At 43.7% G+C, this 12,249-nt stretch overlaps 1 protein-coding gene across 1 annotated transcript; it reads right to left on the minus strand.

Moving 5' to 3' along the window:
- Positions 1 to 538: 538 nt before the first annotated feature.
- Positions 539 to 2,661, minus strand: IL22 (interleukin 22; the record flags this gene model as incomplete). The annotated part of the gene is made up of 5 exons (XM_082489535.1): positions 539 to 663; positions 1,082 to 1,147; positions 1,366 to 1,509; positions 1,594 to 1,659; positions 2,458 to 2,661. 5 exons carry the CDS (start codon positions 2,659 to 2,661, stop codon positions 550 to 552), a joined length of 594 nt encoding a protein of 197 aa, XP_082345661.1. The 3' UTR covers positions 539 to 549.
- Between the last annotated feature and the right edge of the window lie 9,588 nt (positions 2,662 to 12,249).

Below are 12,249 nucleotides of genomic sequence, written 5' to 3' on the forward strand. Positions count from 1 at the left end.
TTTCCTTGGATATTTTTCAATCAATCTATATAAATAAAAGTACTGTATAATTATTACCTTAAAATAAGTTACCATTAAATACGAATGACAAAAAATATTTCTGAATTAGTCTGAAGTAACAACTTTTCAGGCAAAGGTCAGAAGGGGGCAATATATACAAGAGACATTTCCAAGTAAAAGGCTCACAGCATCCTGGCTAAGTATCACTTGCCAACCTTGACCAAGGCTGATTCATAGGTGTCAAATCTCAGCTTTTAAAACACAGAAGCAGTTGCCTTGTTCCTGTGGAGATGAGGAAGACAGGAGAGTGCCTTTGAAAATAACTAATGCCCTGTGTTGAAATGAAGCTGCAAACACTGTCCTGGAGTTTTCATTTTCAAAGGCGGCAGCAATATGCATTCTGTCTGTGCCCACTTTGTTTGCTATTTTTGGCACAAGTGAAAAATATACTGTATTTTGGGGTGGGGGGGAGGTCCGCAATAGTTAATCAATTTGAGTTATAACAACAGTTTTTTGGAGACATCTCTTCACGTCTGATCAGAAATTCTTTCAGTTTTTCTTCTTGTTCCCTCCCTTCTTTGAGGCATCAGTACAGGCATTTTCTATGTAGTCAAACAGTAAATCCAGTTCTCCAATGGCTTTAGTCTTTCCATTCTCTCCCAACTAGAAAAGAGCAGAATGTAAGTTTTAGCATCTCGTTATTTCTCAGAAAATTGAAATTAGGCTCATCACAGATACTGAATCAAGAACTTAGTCTCCTTATTCTTTCAAGTAGTTCTATTAGAGTCATTATACCATAAGATATATACTAGCCCATTATACCATAAGGTATAAACTAGCATATACAGTTACCTGCAATCTGACATCTGAAGGTTTAAATTACCATAACATGTGCAGAGAGTTAACAGGACAAGCGAAGGAGGGCTGGAAATGGAAACATCACTAATCCCCTCTTTATTGCCCCTGCAGGCTTCACCTCCTAAATAATCTCCAGAGTTTGCTTCATAATTAGGTCAGCCTTAATCCAACTAAATGACTGGGGTTTGGAACTGTCATTTTTAAATGGTGGGAAAAAATTTACCTGTTTCATTTTGGTCTTCATTTCTTCCAGGTTCTTTTCAATGTGCTCTCTGTGTCCTGAGAATTTCTAAAAAAAGAAAACATCCAGACGTAAGACTGGCAGCTGTATAAAACGGTGTTCTTTTTTTTTTTTCTTTTTCACACCTTTCTATCAACCTCGAGTTTGATATCTTTGATCTGAGGTTTCCTTTCATATCACTGCCTTTTGCTGCTGTTTGCAGCATTCTGAGATTCAGGAGCAGCAATGAGAGTCATGAGAAGGGAAAGAAACCTGGTGCTACTCACACATCTGCTCAGCTCTGAGGTCAGAGATGCCAAGAACTGTGCCACCTCCTCAACGTATGGGTACTGGTCCTTGGCCTCGGTGAGGAGGACATCTTCCACTACAATCTCCGCAATCCTCTTCATCATGTAGCAGCGGTTGTTTTCCTATATATGCAAGTAAGAGGTCATGTTAAATCATGGCAGGACATCAACAAGTGCTGCAGCAGGATGCAAAGATGTAAGACTTACCTTGACGTTAACATAGATCTGCTGCCCAATGAGCCTGTTGTCCGTGTCCTCATCCGAGACCCTGGCCTGAGATGACAGAAAGGAAATGTCAGCTGGGGATGGAAACCTTACCTAAAAATTAATAATAAACCCTAAGTTTTTCATCAATAATAGTGCAGGTAAAACGAGGGAATGGACACCATAGACAGTCTGTTACAGGTAGATAAGCTTGGACATTGTGTCTGTTTTGCCCCTTAATTGGGTGGGATTCAAGCTCAGTATCACTGGAAAATAAATAAGCAGAAGTCCGAATTCCTGTCCCTCTCTTAAGCGTCAGATGTCATAGTGGTTACGATGACTAAACCAGATGCCACAGGTGGCCGACCTCATGGTGGCCCACAGCGCTGCTGGGAGGTGCTGCAGCACTCAATGGCATATAGCAAGGGGGACCCACCCATGGTAAGAGCAACCACGAATCCTGCCCAAGCAGAACACTCTAAGATGCCTAAGGAACTGCTTGGCCATGGCTGGAGTCACAGGCAGGCCCAGCTTCAAATGGACTGGGCAAACAGAGAAATTTAAGCTCATGTTTCCCAATTGCCCCAGTCTAGTGGCAGCCACTCGAGAGAAGGAGCTGTGCAGTGCCAGGGGCTGCCTGTTCCTTGGGGAGCAGGAGGAGGAGAGGCAGCAGCTTCCCCAGCTACACAACCAGCGGGCAACTGTCCCACTCCGCACACCCAAGCTCTACCTTACTGCAAATGCGTGGGGTTTTTTTCTGGAGAAAGTCATGAGAAAGAGAGAAGAATGCCACAGGGAAGAAGCCAGGGCACTGGCAGAGGAGGAGGTCCTCAGACCCCGCTATGAAGGACATGTGGGTTACTGTACCATTTTAGCCAAGGTGTAGGTGCGATTCCTGATGTAGGGCTGCTGGAAGTTTATCTTCCTAAGCTTGCAGGCGTGATGGGTGGTAGAAGCCAGTCCTGTCCCCTTTGGAGGCAGAGGGCTGGTGAGAAGAAGAGGAAGACAGCAACAGCAGCAGAAGACGACCCATCCTGAGAAGGTTTTGGTCAAGGTCTGCAGGGAGGCCATGGCTCACGATCCCAAGTTGTCTGTTCCAGCAGGTTGCAGCTACAGCAGTCAGCACTGATGAGAGAGAGCAGTGTTAGCATCAGGGAGAGAGAGCAAGGTAAAGGGGGAGAGGCACAAAGATGCGAGCCTTACCTTTGCTGTGATTCTTGATGTGCTCTGCAGGAGGTGAGGTGCACCTTATATAGGGACGCCAACATCTCTCTCAGCTTTTTTTTTGGGTGCTGGTGGTGAATTAAAAATGACATCAGCAAGTCTCTTACTTTCCAGTATCCTCTTCTGAGAACTACCTAACCACTACAAAACCCACAAATACAACTTCAAGGCCACCGTAATCTTTAGTTTCTTATAAAATAAACCAAATTTTAATGCAGGGCAAAGCAGGGACTTTTACTGGGGCAGGAATCCCGAATATTTTTTGCACAAAAATATTTGAGAAGTTTATGGGTTTGTGCCTTCTGTCCTGATTGTAACACACCAATTGGATTGGCAATTTGATAGTAGATAATGCAATTTACATAAATTTTTGTTCATCTTCTATAGTAAAAGACTGGTGCTCCACTGGTGCTGACTGGTATACACAAAAGGTCAGACTGCACCAGACCCAAAGCACTGACCACCCTGCCAGCACCCTTTCCCACACAATGGCCCACTGGAATCACCAGCCACTGGCCCATCACCGTGCAACGTTCTCTGAGAGATCAGAAACTGGGTAGCACCAACACTACATTTATCGCATCCTCAATCTCCAAATTCCCTTTTTCCAAAAAATTATCTGTATTCCAGGCTGTAACCAGGGGTAATCAGAAGAGCTGTGGTCATGCACTTACTTATCCAGGTGATTTCCATGTTCCTGACCCTGTTCTGCTAATGTAAAGGCAGTGCTGCACCTTCTGTCTGAAATATTATGCAGGGTGCTAAAGGGAAACTGTGCTCCCTTTAGAGAGTAATTTGCAACCCAGCTGACATGGTAATGCAGGAGGACACAGAACTGGTACAAATGCAAACTCCTGGTCGTCTAATGCCCTCAGGGCACACAGGTGAGAAATGCAAGAAATCTGACCTGGAAAAACAAGGCTCCAGCTCCATCTCTGAGAGCGAACAGGGGCATCCCTGGGACTGGGCTTCACCCCTCGTGGCGGCTGCTCTTGTGGCAAGAGCCGTAATCAGCCTTATCTTGTGGGCTGAGACACCCAGCTCTTTTGCTTATACCCAAAAGGAAGCAGTTAAAGGCTGGCTGGCACTACTTTCATGCTTTAGCCTCCCCTGATGCATCCGCAGCATGAATTCATCTCTCCATGCCTCAGTCGGTCTCGGATACCTGCCACATCAGCTCTGCACAGCGCTTGAAGCTGCACCCCATCACTCTGAGTCATCATCACCGCATCCCTTTCCATGCCTGTCTCAGGGTATCCCACCCATTCCCATGCCCAGCCTCCAACAGCATCCTGACTGCAGCGGGCAGCAGCAAGCAAGTCTGGACCTGGATGCTGACAACCTAGTTCGCACCCTAAATGTACCACAAGGCTATTCAATAACATATTTATATACTCTTTTCCATAAATGTTTTGTTTGCCAGGCTAACAGACCCAATGGGGGAGCTGGTTGATAAGAAGAAGGGAGGCTGAGTTACACTTAGCCAAAAGACAAACATTTAAAGACCGAACTGGAGAAATCCAGACAGAGATGCTGTTTTGAAGGATTGGCCTCCCCTGAAGTGCACTCCCACAAACGCCTCTCCAGGTGTTAAACGCAGTCTGATAAACAAAGTCTGCTTCTAACTGAGGTTTCTCACCTTTCTCCACCAGCTCGTCCAGCAGAAGTCCCAAACCCACAACAAAAGCCAAGAACAGCGTTTGGACCCTCCCTGGTCCAGACCCCCTATCCTCCTGCCCTTCTGGCAGATCCCAACTCTCCATCCTGTTGGCCACTTACTCTTATCAGACATGGATCTGGCCCACCTTACCTCTTCTTGAGGCTCCAATCCCATGGAAAGGGTTCATGACCTGGGCAAGCAGGTGCTGTGACACTCACATCTGCTCAAACCGCTGTGAGGAGCCCACCTGGTTCCAAGCTTCCCACAACCACTTGACAGATATTTAAACAACATCAGGCAGAGGGATGAGGAATTAGATGCTGAATCTTTCTTTGCAGTCATTGCAGCATCTCTTCTGTCTGTCATCTCTACTATTAGAAACCTTACGCTGGGACGTAATTATTTTCATAGAAAACATTATTAGGCTTGATAAGGCTCTCTTTCTCCCATCTATATTGTCAGCCATTTCTCTCAGTCATACTGGTTTTTGGCTGTGCCATGATGTGTTCCTTCTGAAGCTTTAAAAAAGCTTGGTTTCATTTTTTTACCTCCCTGCCTCTGGTATTCACCTTTCATACACTGAAATGCCGAAATGCCTATTGTAAGTTTGTTAATTCCTATTTCACAAATTCCCTTTTTATGACACGCCTAAAGCTTTTGCATTATTTAACCTTTTGTTTGTAGTTGTGAGTTATAATAACCTATCTTCCATTCCTCTAGCTTGCTGTGAGTATGGTCCAGCCCAAAAATGAACATTCAAAATCTTGCTGGATGCTAATTTTAGCAGACTGTATGGTTCCGCTGCTCACCAGCCCACTCGTGGCCTCTTCCCAACCACCTTCCATCAGTTGACTGCTGGTTCTGGAAGTACCACTGAGTTACGGTATAGCCACAGTTACGGCTGCAGCGATTCTCTCTAAGATCTCAACCAAATTTCTTTGAAGTGGAGATATGCCTCCCATTCCCAAGGTCTGCTATTTCTGTCATAAGATTGCTTTGAACAAGGATGACACTGCTGTCACCTCTTCTGACTAGCTCCCTGGGGGGGAGATACATGTCCAGCATTGCAGCCTATGGAAAGATGGGGCTGAAAACCTACACAGTCCTACCACTGCATCTTATTCCAGTCTGGGAGGACAGAATTGGGGGCTTTTCTGCTGCAGTTGAGGGATAATTCCTCTTTCTTCTTGTTTAAGGAGGACATACAATAAAAAATAAGGGCTTGAACAAACACTGTACATGAACCTCAGGGAAATTGCTTACCTGGACACCCCTCTCCAAACAGACTGCTCTGAACTGTACAGCTGCAGAAGAGGTCAGCAGAAAGAAAGCTGCATTTAATCTAAAATGCGGTACTCTGGCTGAAACCTACTCTGGTGAGTCTTACTTCAGGAGGAAAGAATAAAGTGGAAAGAACGTGTCTGAAGAACATGTCTTAAAAGAGCAGCCTTTCTCACTAATTCTTTCCTACGCTGACATTGTCAAGTATTCTAGCCAGTGGTATGGGAACTGGTAATTTCTCTTTGAGCTTGAACTGCTGATGATGCATGATGGTCCCAAGCTTCTCTTTATAAAACAATGTTCTCTTGGAGAAAAAAAAAAAAAAAAAAAAAAAAGAAAGGAAAAAAAAACAACAAACAAACCAAACCAAAATAAAACTGGGGGGAGGGAGAGGAGGGAAGGAGAAAAAGTAATTTTCCTTTTTAATTTTATGACTTTTTCTAGGTTTAAAGTTATTTTTAATGCTTGAGGTTGGTAACACTGTTTAAAATACAAAAACCTTACAAGAACACATACCTGCTATGCTTTTATTTCAAGTAAAAACTACCAGACCTCTGAACTTCTATAAAGTACCTTCCGCATTGTGTTTTTATGTATGATTAATTAAAAAATAAAGTTTTTGAAATTGTGCACAAATCGTATTTTCTCCCCAGTGCCGTCCCAAGAGTTAAACATCGATCCTATCACTGACCTCACCAATAAACTTTTAAAGTGTAATTACATGGAGTTTCCCTAATGCGTTAAGAAACCATAGCGGTTGAATATTCTCGACAATGACTTCTTGACCCATATTGAAGACAGAGGATTTTGTGAGGAGGACTGGAACTCTACATCACGTCTGCCTCAAAAGCCACAGACACTTCCTTCTTACTTTGAATGAGGCCACAGGTGAATAACCAATACTGTACTTTGATGTTCATCTGTTGTGTATCACCACCGGCAGGTTGGCATGCAGGAATTTTCTTGAGCTTTAATACATTTTCAATCAGCTAGAATTATATTGCATTATTAGAAACATCCTCAGGATCAGACACTGGGCTAGAAACACTGTCAAGAATAGGAATGTGGAAGACCCAGCCTGTGCGTCATCCTCTTGGGTCTTTTACCTGACAATGAAATTCTCCCCCCCTAAATATCTGTACGCACAGACCACAGGCCCCATCGTACCCAAAACTGAACAGGCACTTGATCTGGAGACATGTCTTTCAGGTCACACTCATCTCCTTCGCTTTGTTCCAGCTCATTTGTGAGCTGCTCCATTGCGCTTCATCTCAGTTCTTCTCTGCTTTTGCCTAGACTTTCAAGCTTGAAAGGATTAAAGCAGACTCAAAAAATCTTTCAGCTCAGGCTCCAGTGGAACCTTATTTTAGTCGTCCCTCCGTCCAGCGATGAAAACATCAGTGATGGAAGCTGATTCTTCTTTATGAAGCTTGAAAATAAGCTTTTCTGTAATTCAGCCATTCATTATGGAAACATCCGAGTACATAGGCAAGTGTCTTCTAGGTATGGTGATCAGGAATGGCAGAAGGGATTAATTTTCTGTGGAGGAAATTATATCAACAGAGATACTGGGCTGGGAGAGGACATACAGCATTCAACCATTATAGTTTTGTTTTTTTTCATCATAGGTTTAATGCTGTGTAAGACACTGAATCTTTTGGAAGGAGAAGTAGTATTATCATTGAAACTGCTTAGCCCAGAAGTAAGGGGTGACTTTGGGACAAACTTGTGTCAGACCTCAGCACAGACACTGCTGACTCAGGGTTTTGCAGAGGATGTGCAATTCACCTACCTCCCCTGACAGTAACACTTTTATTACACAGTGAGCAACGCATTTCCTCTGACTGTAACACTTTTGCTTATATCTCTAATATTTCACCAAACATCTTTGTTTCTGACCTTCTCTTGGTTCTGTTACATAATTTCTATGTCTTCTAAGTGTAACATGCTATATCATAAACTTCATAAAATTGAGAATTCTAAGTGGAAGGGAGCAAATAGTTCATCACGGTCTCAATTTTACATTACATTCTGGGACAAAAAAAAAAAAAAGGGTTAAATAACTCTGTTCTCATCTCAGAAACATTCACATAGTGGAGCTCCAAGAGAAAGCCACCCAGAGACACGCTGAAACTCCATCATACAGCTGCTACCAACATTACCACTGTTACCCCAGGACCGCTGATGTGGTAACTTTTATTGCAGTGCCAGGAGGATTCAGTGATTAATATGAAAACAAACAAAAAAACCAAAACCAGTGTCAATGGAAGTGCAATAGTCCAGTGGTCCTACCTCTGCAGACAACTGCTGCTGACATCAATAATGCATAAACAAAAATTTTAATAAGGCTTGTCGATAGGAGCCATCACTTAGCTCACGTAGATGGGAAAAAAGAGAATTCAAACCATCTCAGAGCATGCAGCCTCACCCCACCAAACACATTGCTATTAACCCTTCCACCAGATGGTTAGTTGTTTTAATTCAGAGTGTAAATTCACACATGTATTATGAAACTCTGACACTTTATATAGTGACCTACATACATCCAATGATGTCTTGCAAATAGTCAGATCAGGTGAACTGAAACTTCTGTGCTTCCTGTTAATGTGGTGTGGTTGCACAGCAGTGACTCAGTGACATGGCAAAGTGGAATTACTGACATAGTGTACCTCAGAGAAAACCACTCTAACTGGGAACAGAATTTTGCAAGCTGGTTTATAATCCAAAATTCAGTGACAAACAGTTACTCAGGTTAAGAAATGGCTCCTGCCTTATGCACCTTGATTTACCAAGTACCATCAGTTCTATCATGTAATGAATCCACACCCTCTTGAGTAGTCAAATAAAGCCATTTTGAAGGGAAGCAACGTTATCTAAGGTGAAGTACTTGTGTGCAGACACTGCCCATGCACCAGCACATCTACTGAGGCTCTGAGTTCAGCATAGTCTCCTGAAGGTAAGGCCCTGGCTGCTCAGTTCCTGTGTATAATAGGGCTGCTAGAGAAGGAGGTGACAGTTCCCTTGATGTTAACAGTAGTCTTCTAGTTAGTATCCATCCCTAGAAGGTCAACAGCCCATACCTCAGCCCTTCCCCAGCCCGAGGTTATGCTATTGCCCATCTCCCAGGAGAGCTTCTGAGTCAGCAAGTTTCCTGTTGCAGTGGGACTATTGTCAAGAATGTGAGATTTATGGGGCCAAAAGGAGACCAAACAAAACAGCTAGAGCCTAGCAATTATGATGCTGTTTTCCCGGGTTATCTGTTTTTAGCCACATGTCGTGTAAGCTAAAATAGGCAAAAAGGCTGGAGCCAGCTTCCCACTAGAAACACAAAGAGCACATTGCTCACGAGAGCACTGTTCTGGGAACTCACCGACCCACTCTAGTTGGGGGGCACCGAGAGTTGGCAGGTTTCCCCTGTCTGCACCAGAGACCTTGGGGCGAGAGATGAGTGCTCAGCTCTCCAGAACAGGGTGCATCCGCAGATGCCTGTACATGTGTGTCACACCAACCCAGCAACCAGAAAGGGACTTAGGAAGGGAGAAATCCAGAAGTATGGGTTTTTCTGGGTCCTGTCAGCCATTCCTATTCCACTTGAAGTAGGTACTCTGGAGACACCCAAGCACATGACAGTATTAAACAAAGTCACCTGGAGCAAAAAAAAAAATTATATACACACATATATATACACATATATACACATACACAAAGACACATAAAATGTGTGTATATCACATATAAACACAGTTAAAAGGAAAAGCTTCGAGGCCCACTTGAAACCTTCACAGGTCACTGGCCTTAGTTACCTCAGGAGAGGTAAACTGGCATAAATGTCAATCAGTCGCATTTACAAAGCTGACACGGGCTTTACCAGAAGACTTTATCAAGACCTCTGAAGAAAGTGGGGAGTGAGAAGCTTCAGTTGCCCTTTTCCCCTCCACTGAAGAATTGTCTGCACTAAGGAAGATTTGCTGTCACAACTGTATCACCAAACTCTCCCTGCAAAGAGCAAGCTCATACCAGCAAATGAGTACTTCTGCTCTTACACTTTTAATCCAGCCCCATGAATGGAATAAACAATCCAACAAAAGGCGTGTAAGCTATAAACACTATCAGGCCTTGCTCGCCTTTCCAAAGGACTATCAAGTATCCAGGTGAATCTTCTGCAGTTCTCAGTCCTCCACCCTAACAAGACGCTGCAGGACCACCAAGCGCCATCCTTCAGAGTTTCTCAGGACTCTTCCCATGTGCAGCATATTCAGCACGCTGAGTTCAGATCTGATAGGGAAGGCTCAGCTGCTTCACGAGCTTCTCTAGAACAGCCTGTGAAACAGAAACCTCACAAGGTCAGCTCACATCCGACACACATGAACTGTATTAAATATCAGAATATTTAGGAAGCTCATTCACATTTTTAACGTGGACCTCCAGATATCCTTCTCCAACACAATATTATACTCAGATCAAAAAGCAAAATGAAACTTGGATTTTCATGAAACTGGAGTTTTCTGGTTAGCTACCATCCACTGCCCTCTCTCCAGCTTTTGGTGCTATCACTGCTACGTCAATAACACTTTCCCACTGGCTTTTGGTGCAGAGCAAAGCCAAAGAACTGACTGCACCCCAAAGAGTTAACTGCAGCTCCACCATCCTCACCTCTTCCAGAGGCTCCTGTCTGCAAAGATTTGAATAATTCCTGGAATCAGGACATCAATTTAGGTCACTTCAAATGAAAATTATCGTTAGGTTTGTTTTCTTAATCACACATTTGTGTGCATCTGGGTAATGGAACAATTTTGTTTCAGGCTACGCTAAAAATTGGTCAACGAGGGCAGAGCAAAACTTCCACTTGCATCAGATGGTGATGGGGCTCTTTACTGACAAACGTTACCAGACGGTAAGAACTGCTCTCATACCAGAACATTAGGTGACAGCTCAGCCTTGCAGGAACAGGCAGATGTAATGAAGCAATATAGCATTATGCAAATAAGCACACACAAATTTGTTCAAAGAAGCTGCGCTTCCTGACCCATTTTCAAGTACTACAAATTTGCTCGTCAGGTATTATGGATAATATTGGGAAATCCCTTTTTCCTCCACCGCTATCTGCCAAAAAAGCTGTGACACCAAGAGTCAGATAAGGAAGACATTTCAGTACCTGGACTCGAAGAATTTGTGAGAGGAGAAAGCTGATGGCTGGTAAGTGATTTCTCTTCCTTTCACCTCTCTGCAACATACCCTGGGTTTCAGGCTGTGGCCCTTAGGTCCAGGGGGATCTCGGGGTACTCGCAAGGCATCAGGAAAGGCAAACCTGTTTTCAGGACATTGTTACTCACTACATAGGGATCCACATGAGCAATACAGAAGACATGTGAATCTATTAATCAAAAAAGGCTAAAAAATCCCTATACAATAAACCTGTAGTGATTTAAGTATCACTGGAAGAGCACCCGATAGCTGTGGGCCTTAATCCAGACTCTATGTGTCCCAAAAACATGCCTTGTTGCCTACACCTTCATTAAAAGCAATCTAGCTCTGATGGCTAAAGGAACTTGACCGCTTACATTCGTAAGGTTAACCACATTTCTATTCTTCACATTATGTTTCAGAACTCCTCAGTAAGGCATTCAAATCTGAAAGTAACAACAAAATATCACTGCAAAACTAAGGCATTTTAGCAGGATTTTTTTTTAATTGGATGGGATTATCCACAATCCCAGATGTTCTCCCAAACTTCCCCGCAGAGCTGGAAAGCCCCAACCGATTCTTCTCAAACTGTTCAATCCAGGGTTTCAGGGGGATTTTCAGCATTTTAAGTACAGAAGGCTGATGCATCATGAAAGACACTAGAAACTGAGACTTTGAAAAGCAATGAAAGCCCAGAGCCATAAAAGGATGCAAGTCCCTAAATACTACCTTGCTGGTACTGTAAGCATTAGGTAAATCCTCAAAACTCTCCTCATGCCCAGAGACATCCAAACCTCCATAGAGAAATAATCTAAATGCTGAGAAAGGTGCTTCATCCCTTCTGCTGAAGTCATTCCACCCCAAGTGATTTGGCCAGAGAGCAGGAGGATGCTGCTAGAGTGAGCCCAGCTTTGGCAACAGGGAGATGTTTGTTCCAACCCCTAGGCCACCAACCATTTTTATCCAAAAAAAGATTCAGTAGAAGAAACTGAGAGATCACTTCTCACTTCCACAGACAGGCAGCAAGCTTACTGTCTGGCAAGATGGGAAGTTTTTGAGAAGTGACAGACGGGAATCAAGTCTGGTCTTTGTGGACTTGCTGGGGGAACACTTTTCCTGGCTGGAATACCACGTAAAGGAAGGCATTTTCCCAGCTGGCAGCAGTCAGCAACGAAGAGCCAGTTTATTTACGTGTACAGATGGTTGAGAGCTGTGAACCCTCAGCAGTGAGATTTACCCTGCAGGTATACCCAACTTGGGAACAGCAGCTGAAGACATTCAATTCAACACTTACTGACTGGGTCCATTAT

This window comes from Vanellus vanellus, assembly GCF_965231255.1.
Source record: "Vanellus vanellus genome assembly, chromosome: 1".
In the NCBI taxonomy this organism is placed as follows: domain Eukaryota; kingdom Metazoa; phylum Chordata; class Aves; order Charadriiformes; family Charadriidae; genus Vanellus; species Vanellus vanellus.